The sequence below is a fragment of the Scyliorhinus canicula genome, chromosome 18 (genome assembly GCF_902713615.1).
Source record: "Scyliorhinus canicula chromosome 18, sScyCan1.1, whole genome shotgun sequence".
NCBI lineage: Eukaryota > Metazoa > Chordata > Chondrichthyes > Carcharhiniformes > Scyliorhinidae > Scyliorhinus > Scyliorhinus canicula.
In genome coordinates this window covers 89718319-89730667 of record NC_052163.1, presented here as the reverse complement: position 1 = coordinate 89730667, position 12349 = coordinate 89718319, and the positions used below count along the sequence as shown (strand labels likewise).

General features: G+C 42.7%; 1 protein-coding gene across 3 annotated transcripts in view; it reads right to left on the bottom strand.

Moving 5' to 3' along the window:
- Positions 1-1489: 1489 nt before the first annotated feature.
- yju2 (YJU2 splicing factor homolog) overlaps positions 1490-12349 on the bottom strand; it is a 32458-nt gene continuing 21598 nt past the window's right edge. Inside the window, exons 6-8 of one of the 3 annotated variants that reach the window (XM_038777205.1) lie at positions 8613-8739; positions 6668-6848; positions 1490-2493 (exon numbers count right to left, since the gene is read on the bottom strand). In XM_038777205.1, coding sequence (XP_038633133.1) covers positions 2348-2493; positions 6668-6848; positions 8613-8739 — 454 coding nt within the window. In that variant the 3' untranslated portion in view covers positions 1490-2347. Of the gene's footprint in view, positions 2494-6667; positions 6849-6871; positions 7209-8612; positions 8740-12349 lie in introns of those variants that run through there. The other 2 variants (XM_038777207.1, XM_038777208.1) reach the window with 2 other exon arrangements.

The window sequence follows — 12349 nt, the reverse complement described above, 5'->3', positions numbered from 1 at the left end:
CGTGCTGCCCAAATCCTGTCAATCACGTTGCTCACCAGACACAGCAGCATCCAAGCCTCTGCCCCAAACACTTCTAGGCATAGCCACTGAGTGCCCATCCTAAAATCGACATGCCAGACCGATTAGTCTTGATCACTCAGGGTGATGGAGTCCTGATCAATTGATTGACAATGACGCAGAGACCGGCCACAAAAGGGCATGAAAATCCAAGCAGGTTAACAGGTGCTGCACCACCTTAGAAGCTCTCTCTCGATTGCCGCCTTTGAGAGTACAGTTTCAGCAGCCAACAACAACGGTGAACCCATCACCAGCCAAGAGAGGACCATTCACAGAGGGACCAGAACAAAAGGCATAGATGACCAGCGACAAGAACTCCAGCACTGCCAGACCACAGATAAGGGCATACCTGCTCTGTATTTGTAGGTCTCCTGGAAGTTAATTTAAGGTCATTTTCAGTGTATTAGTTTATAATCCAATGAACATGTGATTGATTAAGTATTTAACTGTGTGCATTAATAAACAATTATTGTACTGAACAACTTGTGTGATCATTTGTCCACTGTATACAGGTTAAACCCACACTATGATTTATAAAGGCACAACAGTCTCCGACCAACTTGGGGGGTACAGGGTGCCCTGACTCTCCTCCACAGGGTCCTGAGGCCTGGCCAGGTCAGCATTCACAAATCAAAGAGCTGATGTCCGGACTGCCATCCTCCTGGCTTGACTGAGAGTGAGTGCTGAGAGACCGTTTAAATGCTGCTCCCTTTGATAATTGCAAGCAGCAGAGCCACGCATCGGGCAAATCAGATGCTTGGGGACTCAGGCATAGTGAGTTTCAGGTGGGGGCATCCCACCCAAAATGTCACATGAAAATGTCACGTGATTCACCTGAAAATGTATCATCCTCACCACTTGCCTTCCCACCTTTTTGCCTCATTTAAAAAAGTTTTTAAAACAAATATAAATTTAGAGTACCCAATTATGTTTTTCCAATTAAGGGGCAATTTAGCATGGCCAATCCACCAACCTGCACATCTTTGGGTTATAGGGGGGAAACCCACGCAGACACGGGGAGAATGTGCAAACTCCACACAAGATGGTAACCCGGGTCCTCAGCACTGTAGGCAGCAGTGCTGACCACTGTGCCACCATGCCACCCCCCCCTCACCTTTTCTCATCTGCATTCACAACTTTCCAAAAGGTGGTGTCCGGAATGGCACACAATTCTCCATGTCAGACTGAACCGAAGTCTTGCACAGTTTATCATAAAATCTCTCCCAAAAGAAGATGAAAAAGACATTAACAAGACACAAAAGCTAGTTCAGTTGCAGAGATAAAAATGCAAGATATAAATAATAATCACTGTGAACCTGTTGGAATGCATATGCCCTCAGTATAAAATACATCAAAACATGTCCAATAACATGGCCCTTAAAAACACCAAAACATATTTCAGCATCACCTACAGGAGTAACAGCTACTTATCATCTTTCAATAACCTGCAGGGTATTGGATTTAATATCAATATTTCAAATTTGTGCATCATCCATTTATATGTTTATCATATATTTTACAGATCATAAATCACATGAATAATTGTACATATAAACACATTGCTAATCAATGTTTGCAGTCATATAAACAAAACGTCTTTTGACTATAGATTAGAAAAATACAGCACTTGATATACATAATTTTAAAATAATACAATATCCAAACAGAATTTGCAGAGTGACAGGAGGATGGCAATCCCAATTTGAGTGTGGGAAAATACCTGTAGACTGAATTGCGTTATCGTGGACTTAACAATGTGGGGGCAAAGTGGAGGGGTCCCACTGGATTTAAAATAACAGTAAAGTCAGAAAATTAGTCACATAAGAAAACTAATTGTATTCACACATTGTGACATTAGGTCACAGAAGCAAAAATCCCAGGCAACATTTACCACTGTGAGGAACAGTAGGGTTTTGGCTGATGTGAGCCTAGACAGGAGACTGGCGTTTGAGCAAATACATTCACTTGCACAGGCATACACATGATCTGGTGAGTAGCCTCAGTTAGTTCTGGAATTCTTGTAATGGGCATCACCTATACCCCCTGTTTGTAGAAACCCACAATTTGATTAAACGACAGAAGACTATAGCATTCTCCAATTGATTTTAAGAATGTCAAGCCTTGAAAAGAACCTTGGGAAAAGATTTCAATGTATTCCAAATTCATACAAACAGAGATAGTTCCTACAGATGTAACTATTTACAGAAGGACGGAAAAAGCATTGAGATATTAGTTAGTATTGTTCATCTCGTGAAAAAGCTCCACTGTCGCCTGAGACCACCACTCTGCTTCAATCGCTGTTGCTTCCTTCACTGTCAGAGTATGCCCCCAGAAGGCTCAAGGAGGAATTACAGATTGCTGATGCTTTTTGTACTTGTGCTGCACTTGATAACACTGCTGAAGCAGGTAACGCCACAGAATTATGAGTCTCGGTAACTAGGACATGAAAGTAAAAACATATTATATTTGTTAAGCGACTTGTCTGAGTAACTGAATGGTCTCTCTTAATGAAACTAATAACTGAACATTTTTGTACCTCTCCCAGAATGGCTATCCCAGTAGGGTCCCCCGTTGGATTAAGTAGCAGCATTTTCATTAGTCATTCATTCAGAAAACTGCAGGAAAATGTCTCATCCAGCACTCTGATGTATAACCTAGTCTGGCACTCCAATGTAAAATGGAGTGGCCGCTACACTGTGGAAAATCTGCCTTGTGGTGAGATGGTAAATTGAAAGGGGTGGATATGAAAAATCTCATGGCAGTGACACGGAAACCCTAAATCCCTCCCTTGGTCTATATCACTTAAAAGCTAAATCAGCACTCATGCTAGTACGATCTTCTAGACATGCATCGGCTGTCAGCTTTACTCAATATTGTTGATTTCAGAAGTAATTTGTGAACTGTAAAACACTAAGTTCCAAGGATGCGGTAAGCACTGCGTAAATGCGAGTTCTTTCTCTATTTGAGTTTCTCTTTCTCTCCTGATTCAGGCTGGGGTATAGATAAATGAATTGCTGAAACCCTCCTGCCACCTTTCCCTTGAGGGTCATTTGGCTATTTTACCAAGAAGTCATCACGATCATAGCTCAATTCTGTCCTCACTCCCACATTTGCACATGTTCCCTTTACAACAGAGGTCAGCAGAGTATTCAGGAGGAACAATCCCAACCGGTTCTTTACCACTCCCCTTTTCTCTCCATGGGCCCAGCAGCACAGGGGACAAGGTCGTTGGTGCCATTCAGCTGCAATCACATAATGCAGCAGAGGCTGGAGCTCGCTAGTGGAAGTAATGTGAACCCTTTCTGTTGCCTGCGTTTGTTCAGCCTTTATTTCTGAGGAGAGAGTAGCTTTCCAAAAATTGATGGCTGATTAAATTTTTATATAGCACCCAAAACACTTTGTAGCCAATAAAGTACTTTTGAAATGTAGTCACTGTTGTATTGTAGGAAATGTGATAACCAGCATGTGCATAGGAAGGCCCCACAAAACAGGAATAAAATAGTGACCAAATAATATTTTAGTGATGTTAGGCTGAGTGATAAACATAGGCATGGACTCCAGAGATATTGTTTGCTTTTTATTGAACAGGGCCAGGGATCCTTTGCGCTCACTTGCGAGGGGAGAGCTTAGTTTAAAATCTAATCTAAAAGATAGAACTAGCACCTCCACTTATGTATCACTGGCGTGTCAGTTTAGATTTGTGCTCAAGAGTGGGTCCCGAGTGATATGAATTAGGAATAGGAATAGGTCACTCAGCCCCTCAAACTTGCTCCGATTGTGGCTGAAATTATTGTAACATTGGGCCTATCTCCGGTAACGTTACGCCCCCTTGTTTATCAAGATTCTATCTACCTGTGCAATAAAAATATTTACTCTGCTTCCTCTGCCTTTTGAGGGAGTTCCAAAGATTTACTACACACAGGAAAAAAAATCCTCAAAAGTTTCCTCATCTGACTTAAATGAGCACCCCTTTATTTTTAAACAGTGTACCCTAGCTCTAGATTCTCACACAAGAGGAAAGATCCTCTCCACATCCATCCCGTCAAGACTGCGCAGGATCCTAAATGTTTCAATCAAGCCATCTCTTACACTTAACTCCAATCGATACAAGCCAAGCATGCCAAACCTTTCCTCCAGGACAAACACCCAGACCTGGTATCAGTCTAGTAAACCTTCTCTGAACTGCTTCTAACGCATAATACTCCAGATGTGGTCTCACCAGTGCCCCATACAGCTGAAGCATAATGCTCTTACTTATTTATTTAATTCCCCTTGCAATAAACAATAACATTCTATTAGCTTTCCTAATTTCTTGTTGTACCTGCATACTAACCTTTTGTGATTCATGCACTAGGACACCCATATCCCACTGCACTTTAGAGCTCTGAAATCTCTTACCATTTAGATCATATGCTTCTTCTTTATTCTTTACACCAAAATAGACAATTTCACATTTGTCCACATTATAATCTATTTGCCAGATCTTTATCCACTCACTTAACATATCTATGTCCCTTTGTAGTCTCCTTATGTCCTCTTTATAACTTACTTTCCTACCTATCTTTGCCTCATCAGTAAATTTGGCAACCATACTGTTGGTCCCTTTATCCAAGTCTTTTTGTGTGAATTGTAAAAAATTGTGGCCCCAGGACTGATCCCTATGGCACATCACTCGTTACATCCTGTCAACCCGTAAAAGACCCATTTATGTCTACTGCTAGCTGGCCAATCTTCTATCCACGTCAATAGATTAGCATCTAGGCCATGAGCTTTTAATTTCTGCAATAGCTTTTCATGTGGCACCTTTCAAATGCCTCCTAAAAATCCAAGTACAGTACACCTACCGGTTCCCCATTATCCACAGCACATGTGACTCCTTCAAAGAATTCCAATTGGTTAAACATGATTTACCTTTCACAAAACCATGTTGGCTCTGCCTGATTGCATTGAATTTTTCTAAGTGCTGTACTATAACTAACTTCTTTAACAATAGCTTCTCAAATTTTTCCTATGAAAGATGTTCAGCTAACTGACCTATAGTTTCCTACTTTGTCTCTCTCCCCCCACCCCCCCAAACATTGAATAAAGGAGTAACATGTGCTATTTTCCAACTTAATGGACTCTCCGCAAATCTAGCAAATTTTGGAAAATGCAAACCAATGCATAAACTATCTCACTAGCCACTTTTTTTAGGACCCTAGGATGAAGTCCATCAGGACCTTGGGATTCATCAGCCTGCAGCTCCAACTATTTGCTAAATACTAATTCCCTGGTGACTGTAATTTTTTTCAGTTCCTCCCTTCATTCCAATTCCTGATTTTCTGCTTTTTTTGGGATGTTCCCTGTATCCTTTTTAGTGAAGACTGATATAAATACCTATCCAATTAATTTCCTTACTTTCCACTATTAATTCCCCAGACTCACTTTCGATAGTACCAACGCTCATTTTGTTAACTATTTTCTTATTTAAATATCTATAGAAACACTTATCATTTTTACATTTCCAGCTAGCTTTCTCTCATTCTCTAATTTTGGCCTTCTTATTAAGCTCTTTGTCATTCTTTGCTATTCTTTATACTCTTTCCTATCTTCTGACCTCGCACACGTCTTTGCACAATCTTATGCTTTTTCTTTGTGCTTTTAACTTTCTTAGTTAAACACAGATGGTGGGTCCTCCCCGTGGATTTTTTCTTTCTTGTTGGAATGTACCTATTCTGTGTATTATGTCTGCTGCTGCATTTCTATTGACCTATCCCATAACCTCATTTGCCAATTTACTTCGGCTAGCTCTGCATTCATGCCCTCATAAAGTGTAAAGTACTAGTTTCGCACCCACTCTTTTTTCCCTTAAACGAAATGTAAAACTCAATCATGTTATGATCGCTGCTGCCTAGAGTGCCTTCACTGAGGTTATCAATTAATCCTGTCTCATTGCACAGTACCAGGTCTAATATAGCATGCTCTTTGATTGGCTCTAAAATGTGGTCCAAGAAATGATCGCCAGAACATTCTATGAATTCCTCATATAAGGCTACCGTTGCCCATTTGAATTTTTCCAGTCTGTACATAGATTAAAATCCCCCATGATTATTGCTGTATCTTTCTGGCAAGCTCCTATTATCTCTTTCTTTATACTCTGTCCTACCATGTAGTTACAATTAGGGAGTCTGCACACCACTCCCATATGCGACTTCTTGCCTTTATAATTTCTCATCTCAACCCAAACCGTTTCTACATCCTGGTTTCCTAAACTTAGGTAAGTCCTCTCAGATGTGTTAATATCATAAATAATCAAGAGTCACCCCTCCACATTTCACTAGCTTCCTGTCCGTTCTTAATATAATGATCCATTATCCTTTGACTTAAGATTGAGTGCTACCCACCGAGTTTATTCAGCTTATTAAATGTCATTGCATGAAGTCTGTCAGGGTTGTGCATCATAGAAGATAAGACACATTTTTCAAGATCAAACTCAAGGGTGGGCTATTGATACGTACACACATTGATGTGCCCCAGAGTGCCTGGAGAAGTAAATTAGCCACAGTGCTTTCTCAGTAAAACATACTCAGATGATTAAAAAAATTCTCAGTATCTTGCGGCCAATTCTCACCATGTCTGGTTGGGCAACCTTTCTGGACACTGTCACCGTTGCCAAGGTTCGATGGATCTGCTTTCTTGGTCTGTGCTTTCTTCACCACCAACCCAGAGAGATGAGGATTGCTGTTGAGCTTTCCCACACTTCTCTCCCAACTCTCTGGCTTCAGTTTCTTATTCGGACGATCAGTATTCTGCTGCAGAGACAAATTAAAACCACAACGAGAAATAAAAGAACAATGAGAAATACCATAATAACTTGCATATGGGCTGCAACTTCTCAAAGCCAAAAATAGCAGTTTTGCTAGCAGTCTGAACGCACTTCAACACATAGTCTCATGTGTATAACATGAGCAACCCTTCTATCTGCTTCTCCTTAGCTGGGTTAATCAGAGACTTACAGGTTAGACGTTTCATTCCTATCCTCTCATCCTTTCACAGTTCCTTTCATTCTTTCTTGAAAGGTTCTGTTGATACACACAAACCTATGACTCATGGTCACACAGGCATTGACAGCTTTCTGCTACAAAAAGGATAATACCGAGGATGCTAGAAATCTGAAAGAAATACAGAAAATGTTGGAAATACACAACAAATCAAGCAGAAGCAGTGGAGGGAGAAACAGAGTTAACATTTCAGGCTGACTACCATTTGTCAGAACGTAGCTTTCCCACAGAAAATTCCCACAAACAGCAGTGTGATACTGACCAAATAATCAGTTTTAATGATATTGTTTGACGGACAAATAATTGGCCAAGATGAAGGTTTGATGAAAGATTATTCCCCTGAAACATTAATTCTATCTCTCTCTCCTCAGATACGGCCAGATTGGCTGAGCATTTCCTGTTTTTATTTGAGTACTCTGGTGCCTTGGCTCTTGTTAAAATCCTTCACGTGGGTGTTTTGATGGCGAGTGTTGGCAAGTTATTCCAACATGGTTAAATCTAACCCTGCCTTTATCCAGGTATGCATAGTGCTGGTTGGGATTCCTGGATGGCAATTAGGAATAGGAACCATGGCTGTTTGTCTTCTTTCTCTAACCAATGGGTCTGGAGGACAATCATAGCCACTCTACTTGTGCAGAGGTCAGCACGAACAGGGAAGGTACCTGGGACCATTCTGCTTGATCTGGCTCAGCGAGAAACTGGAAAGTCAGCATTATCTAATCATTCTGTGCATTCAGAGAGCCGCAACTGTCACATGGGACTAAATGAATCAGAAAAAGATGGATTTTTAAAACTTAAAGCCTGTATCATTTGTAGAAATAAATCTCTGGAAGCATGTGCAAGGCCACAAAGCTAGTCTCAGAGGATCGCACCATATATGGAAAGACTGGAACAATGACTAAAAGTTGGCGATTGAGAGAAGATCTCTCGAGAAGACTCAGAGATAACTTCGTAAAGCTAAACGATTCATACCAAGTAGTGACAATAATATACAGGCTGAAACTGGGGAACTTAGAATGGATGCCCAAATGTTCTTCACTAGAGTGAACAATAAATGAAAGGACTTCTGGGTGGAATATTGGGGGAAAAGTGAGGAAAACTGGAGATTTTTCCTAGAAACCCTGAGCCAATGGGTGGCATGGTACCACAGTGGTTAGCACTGTTGCATCACAGCACCAAGATCCCGGGTTCGACTCCCGGGTTGGGCCACTGTCGGTGCGGAGTTGGAACGTTCTCCCCGTGTCTGTGTGGGTTTTCTCCGGGTGCTCCGGTTTCCTCCCGAAATATATACTTGTTAGGTGAATTAAACATTCTGAATTCTTCCTCAGTGTAACCGAACAGGCGCCTGAGAGTGGCGACTGGAGGATTTTCACAGTAACTTCATTGCAGTGTTAATGTAAGCCTACTTGTGACACTAATAAGGATTATTATTTGGGCTGAATGGTCTTCCAGAAATGTGACGTGTGAAATCTATTTCTTACTTTTCAAGCATTTGAAATGGAATCAATATCCTACCTCGTTGAGAATATCCGTGGGCTTCTGAGGCACTTTGGGTTTCAGTTTGCAAGGTGGTTTCAGGGGTTCCTCATCAGAGTCCGAGTCTTCTAGTATTCTCTTTGTGTGAGCAGTTTCCAACATGGACCTTTCAGGATAGAAACAGGTGAGATAAATCTACAGAGGGAACCTATTACTGGCAAGTAAACTCTCCATTGATAGGTATGCTTGGTTGGGGAAGGGTGAGCAGCATCGGGGGAGGAAGAGGAGGAGGGTCAAGAGGGAAGGAGGAAGTGTGGAGGAAACACAATTTTGACTGGATTCCAAACTTCTGAAAACCATGGACATGGTGTCATTTTTTCACAAATATCCCAAGGTGACATCTCTCAAAACAGTCCCATTGTTTCTTAATTTTCAGCTTCACAAGTGCCGGTGAATGGATTGCCGTTGTACTGTAGTGAAAGCAGTGACACACGCAGCATAGAACATAACAGCGCAGTACGGGTCCTTCGGCCCTCGATGTTGAGCCGACCTGTGAAACCATCTGAAGCCTATCTGACCTACACTATTCCATTTTCATCCATATGTCAATCCAGTGACCACTTAAATGCCCTTAAAGTTGGCGAGTCTACTACTGTTGCAGGCAGGGCGTTCCACACCCCTACTACTCCGAGTAAAGAAACTGCCTCTGACATCTGTCCTATATCTACCACCCCTCAATTTAAAGCTGTGTCCCCTCGTGTTGGTCATCCCCATCCGAGGAAAAAGACTCTCACTGTCCACCCTATCTAACCCTCTGACCATCTTCTATGTCTCTATTAAGTCACCTCTCAGCCTTCTTCTCTCTAACGAAAACAACTTTAAGTCCCTGAGCCATTCCTCGTAAGACCTTCCCTCCATACCAGGCAACATCCTAGTAAATCTCCTCTGAACCCTTTCCAAAGCTTCCACATCCTTCCTATAATGTGCTGACCAGAACTGCACGCAGTACTCCAGGAGCGGCCGCACCAGAGTTATGTACAGCTGCAGCATGACCTCGTGGCTCCGAAACCCAATCCCCCTACTGATAAAGGCGAGCACACCATATGCCTTCTTAACAGCCCTACTAACCTGGGTGGCAACTTTCAGGGATTTATGTACCTGGATGCCGAGATCCCTCTGTTCATCTACACTACCAAGAATCTTGCCATTAGCCCAGTACTCTGCATTCCTGTTACTCCTTCCAAAGTGAACCACCTCACACTTTTCCGCATTAAACTCCATCTGCCACCTCTCAGCCCAGCTCTGCAGCTTACCTATGTCCCTCTGTAACCTATAACATCCTTCAGCACGATCCACAACTCCACCGACCTTCGTGTCATCTGCAAATTTACTAACCCATCCTTCTACACCCTCTTCCAGGTCATTTATAAAAATGACAAACAGCAGTGGCCCCAAAACAGATCCTTGCGGTACACCACTAGTAACTGAATTCCAGGATGAACATTTGCCATCAACCACCACCCTCTGTCTTCTTTCAGCTAGCCAATTACTGATCCAAACCGCTAAATCACCTTCAATCCCATACTTCCGTATTTTCTGAAATAGCCTGCCGTGGGGAACCTTATCAAACGCCTTACTGAAATCCATATACACCACATCAACCGCTTTACCCTCATCCACCTGTTTGGTCATCTTCTCAAAAAACTCAATAAGGTTTGTGTGGCATGACCTACCCTTCACAAAATCGTGCTGACTATCGCTAATCAACTTGTTCTTTTCAAGATGATTATACACCCTATCTCTTATAACCTTTTCCAACATTTTACCCACAACCGAAGTAAGGCTCACAGGTCTATAATTACCAGGGTTGTCTCTACTCCCCTTCTTGAATAAGGGGACAACATTTGCTATCCTCCAGTCTTCCGGCACTATTCCTGTCGACAAAGACAACATAAAGATCAAGGACAAAGGCTCTGCAATCTCCTCCCTGGCTTCCCAGAGAATCCTAGGATAAATCCCATCTGGCCCAGGGGACTTATCTATTTTTACACTTTCCAAAATTGCTAACACCTCCTCCTTGTGAACCTCAATCCCATCTAGCCTGGTCGACTGTACCCGAGTATTCTCCTTGACAACATTGTCTTTCTCCAGTGTAAACACTGACGAAAAATATCCATTTAACGCTTCCCCTATCTCCTCTGATTCCACACATAACTTTCCACTACTATCCTTGATTGGCCCTAATCTTACTCTAGTCATTCTTTTGTTCCTGATGTACCTATAGAAAGCCTTAGAGTTTTCCTTCATCCTATCCGCCAATGACTTTTTGTGTCCTCTCCTCGCTCTTCTTAACTCTCCCTTTAGGTCCTTCCTGGCTAAATTGTAACTCTCAAGTGCCCTAACTGAGCCTTCATGTCTCATCCTAACATAAGCCTTCTTCTTCCTCTTGACAAGTGCTTCAACTTCCTTAGTAAACCACGGTTCCCTTGCTTGACCACTTCCTCTCTGCCTGACAGGTACATACTTATCAAGGACACGCAGTAGCTGTTCCTTGAATAAGCTCTACATTTCGATTGTACCCATCCCCTGAAGTTTCCTTCCCCATCCTACACATCCTAAATCTTGCCGAATAGCATCATAATTGCCTTTCCCCCAGCTATAATTCTTGCCTTGTGGTATATACCTATCCCTGCCCATCGCTAAAGTAAACATAACCGAATTGTGATCACGGTCACCAAAGTGCTCACCTACATCTAAATCTAACACCTGGCCGGGTTCATTACCCAGTACCAAATTCAATGTGGCATCGCCCCTTGTTGGCCTGTCTACATACTGTGTCAGAAAACCCTCCTGCACAAAAACTGACCCATCTATAGTACTCGAACATTAGTATTTCCAGTCAATATTTGGAAAGTTAAAGTCCCCCATAACAACTACCCTGTTACTCTCGCTCCGGTCGAGAATCATCTTTGCTATCCTTTCCTCTACATTTCTGGAACTATTCGGAGGTCTATAGACAACTCCCAACAGGGTGACCTCTCCTCTCCTGTTCCTAACCTCGGCCTATACTACCTCAGTAGACGAGTCCTCAAACGCCCTTTCTGCCGCCGTAATACTTTCCTTGATTAACAATGCCACCCCCCCCCCCCCCTCTTTTACCATCTTCTCTGTTCTTACAGAAACATCTAAATCCTGGAACCTGCAAAAACCATTCCTGTCCCTGCTCTACCCATGTCTCCGAGATCGCCACAACATCGAGATCCCAGGTACCAACCCATGCTGCAAGCTCACCCACCTTATTCCGGATGCTCCTGGCGTTGAAGTAGACACACTTCAAACCAGCGTCTTGCTTGCCGGTGCCCTCTTTTGAACTTTTAACCCTATCCCTGACCTCACTACTCTCAGCACCCTGTACACTGGGACTACAATTTAGGTTCCCATCCCCCTGCTAAATTAGTTTAAACCCCCCCGAAGAGCACTAGCAAATCTCCCCCCCAGGATATTGGTACCCCTCTGCTTTAGGTGAAGACCATCCTGTTTGTAGAGATCCCACTTACCCCAGAATGTGCCCCAATTATCCAGGAAACCAAAACCCTCCCTCCTGCACCATCCCTGTAGCCACGTGTTCAACTCCTCTCTCTCTTTATTTCTCACTTCGCTAGCACGTGGCACGGGTAACAACCCAGAGATAACAACTCTGTTTGTTCTAGCTCTCAGCTTCCACCCTAGCTCCCTGAATTTCTGTCTCAAACCCCATTTCTCTTCCTACCTATGTC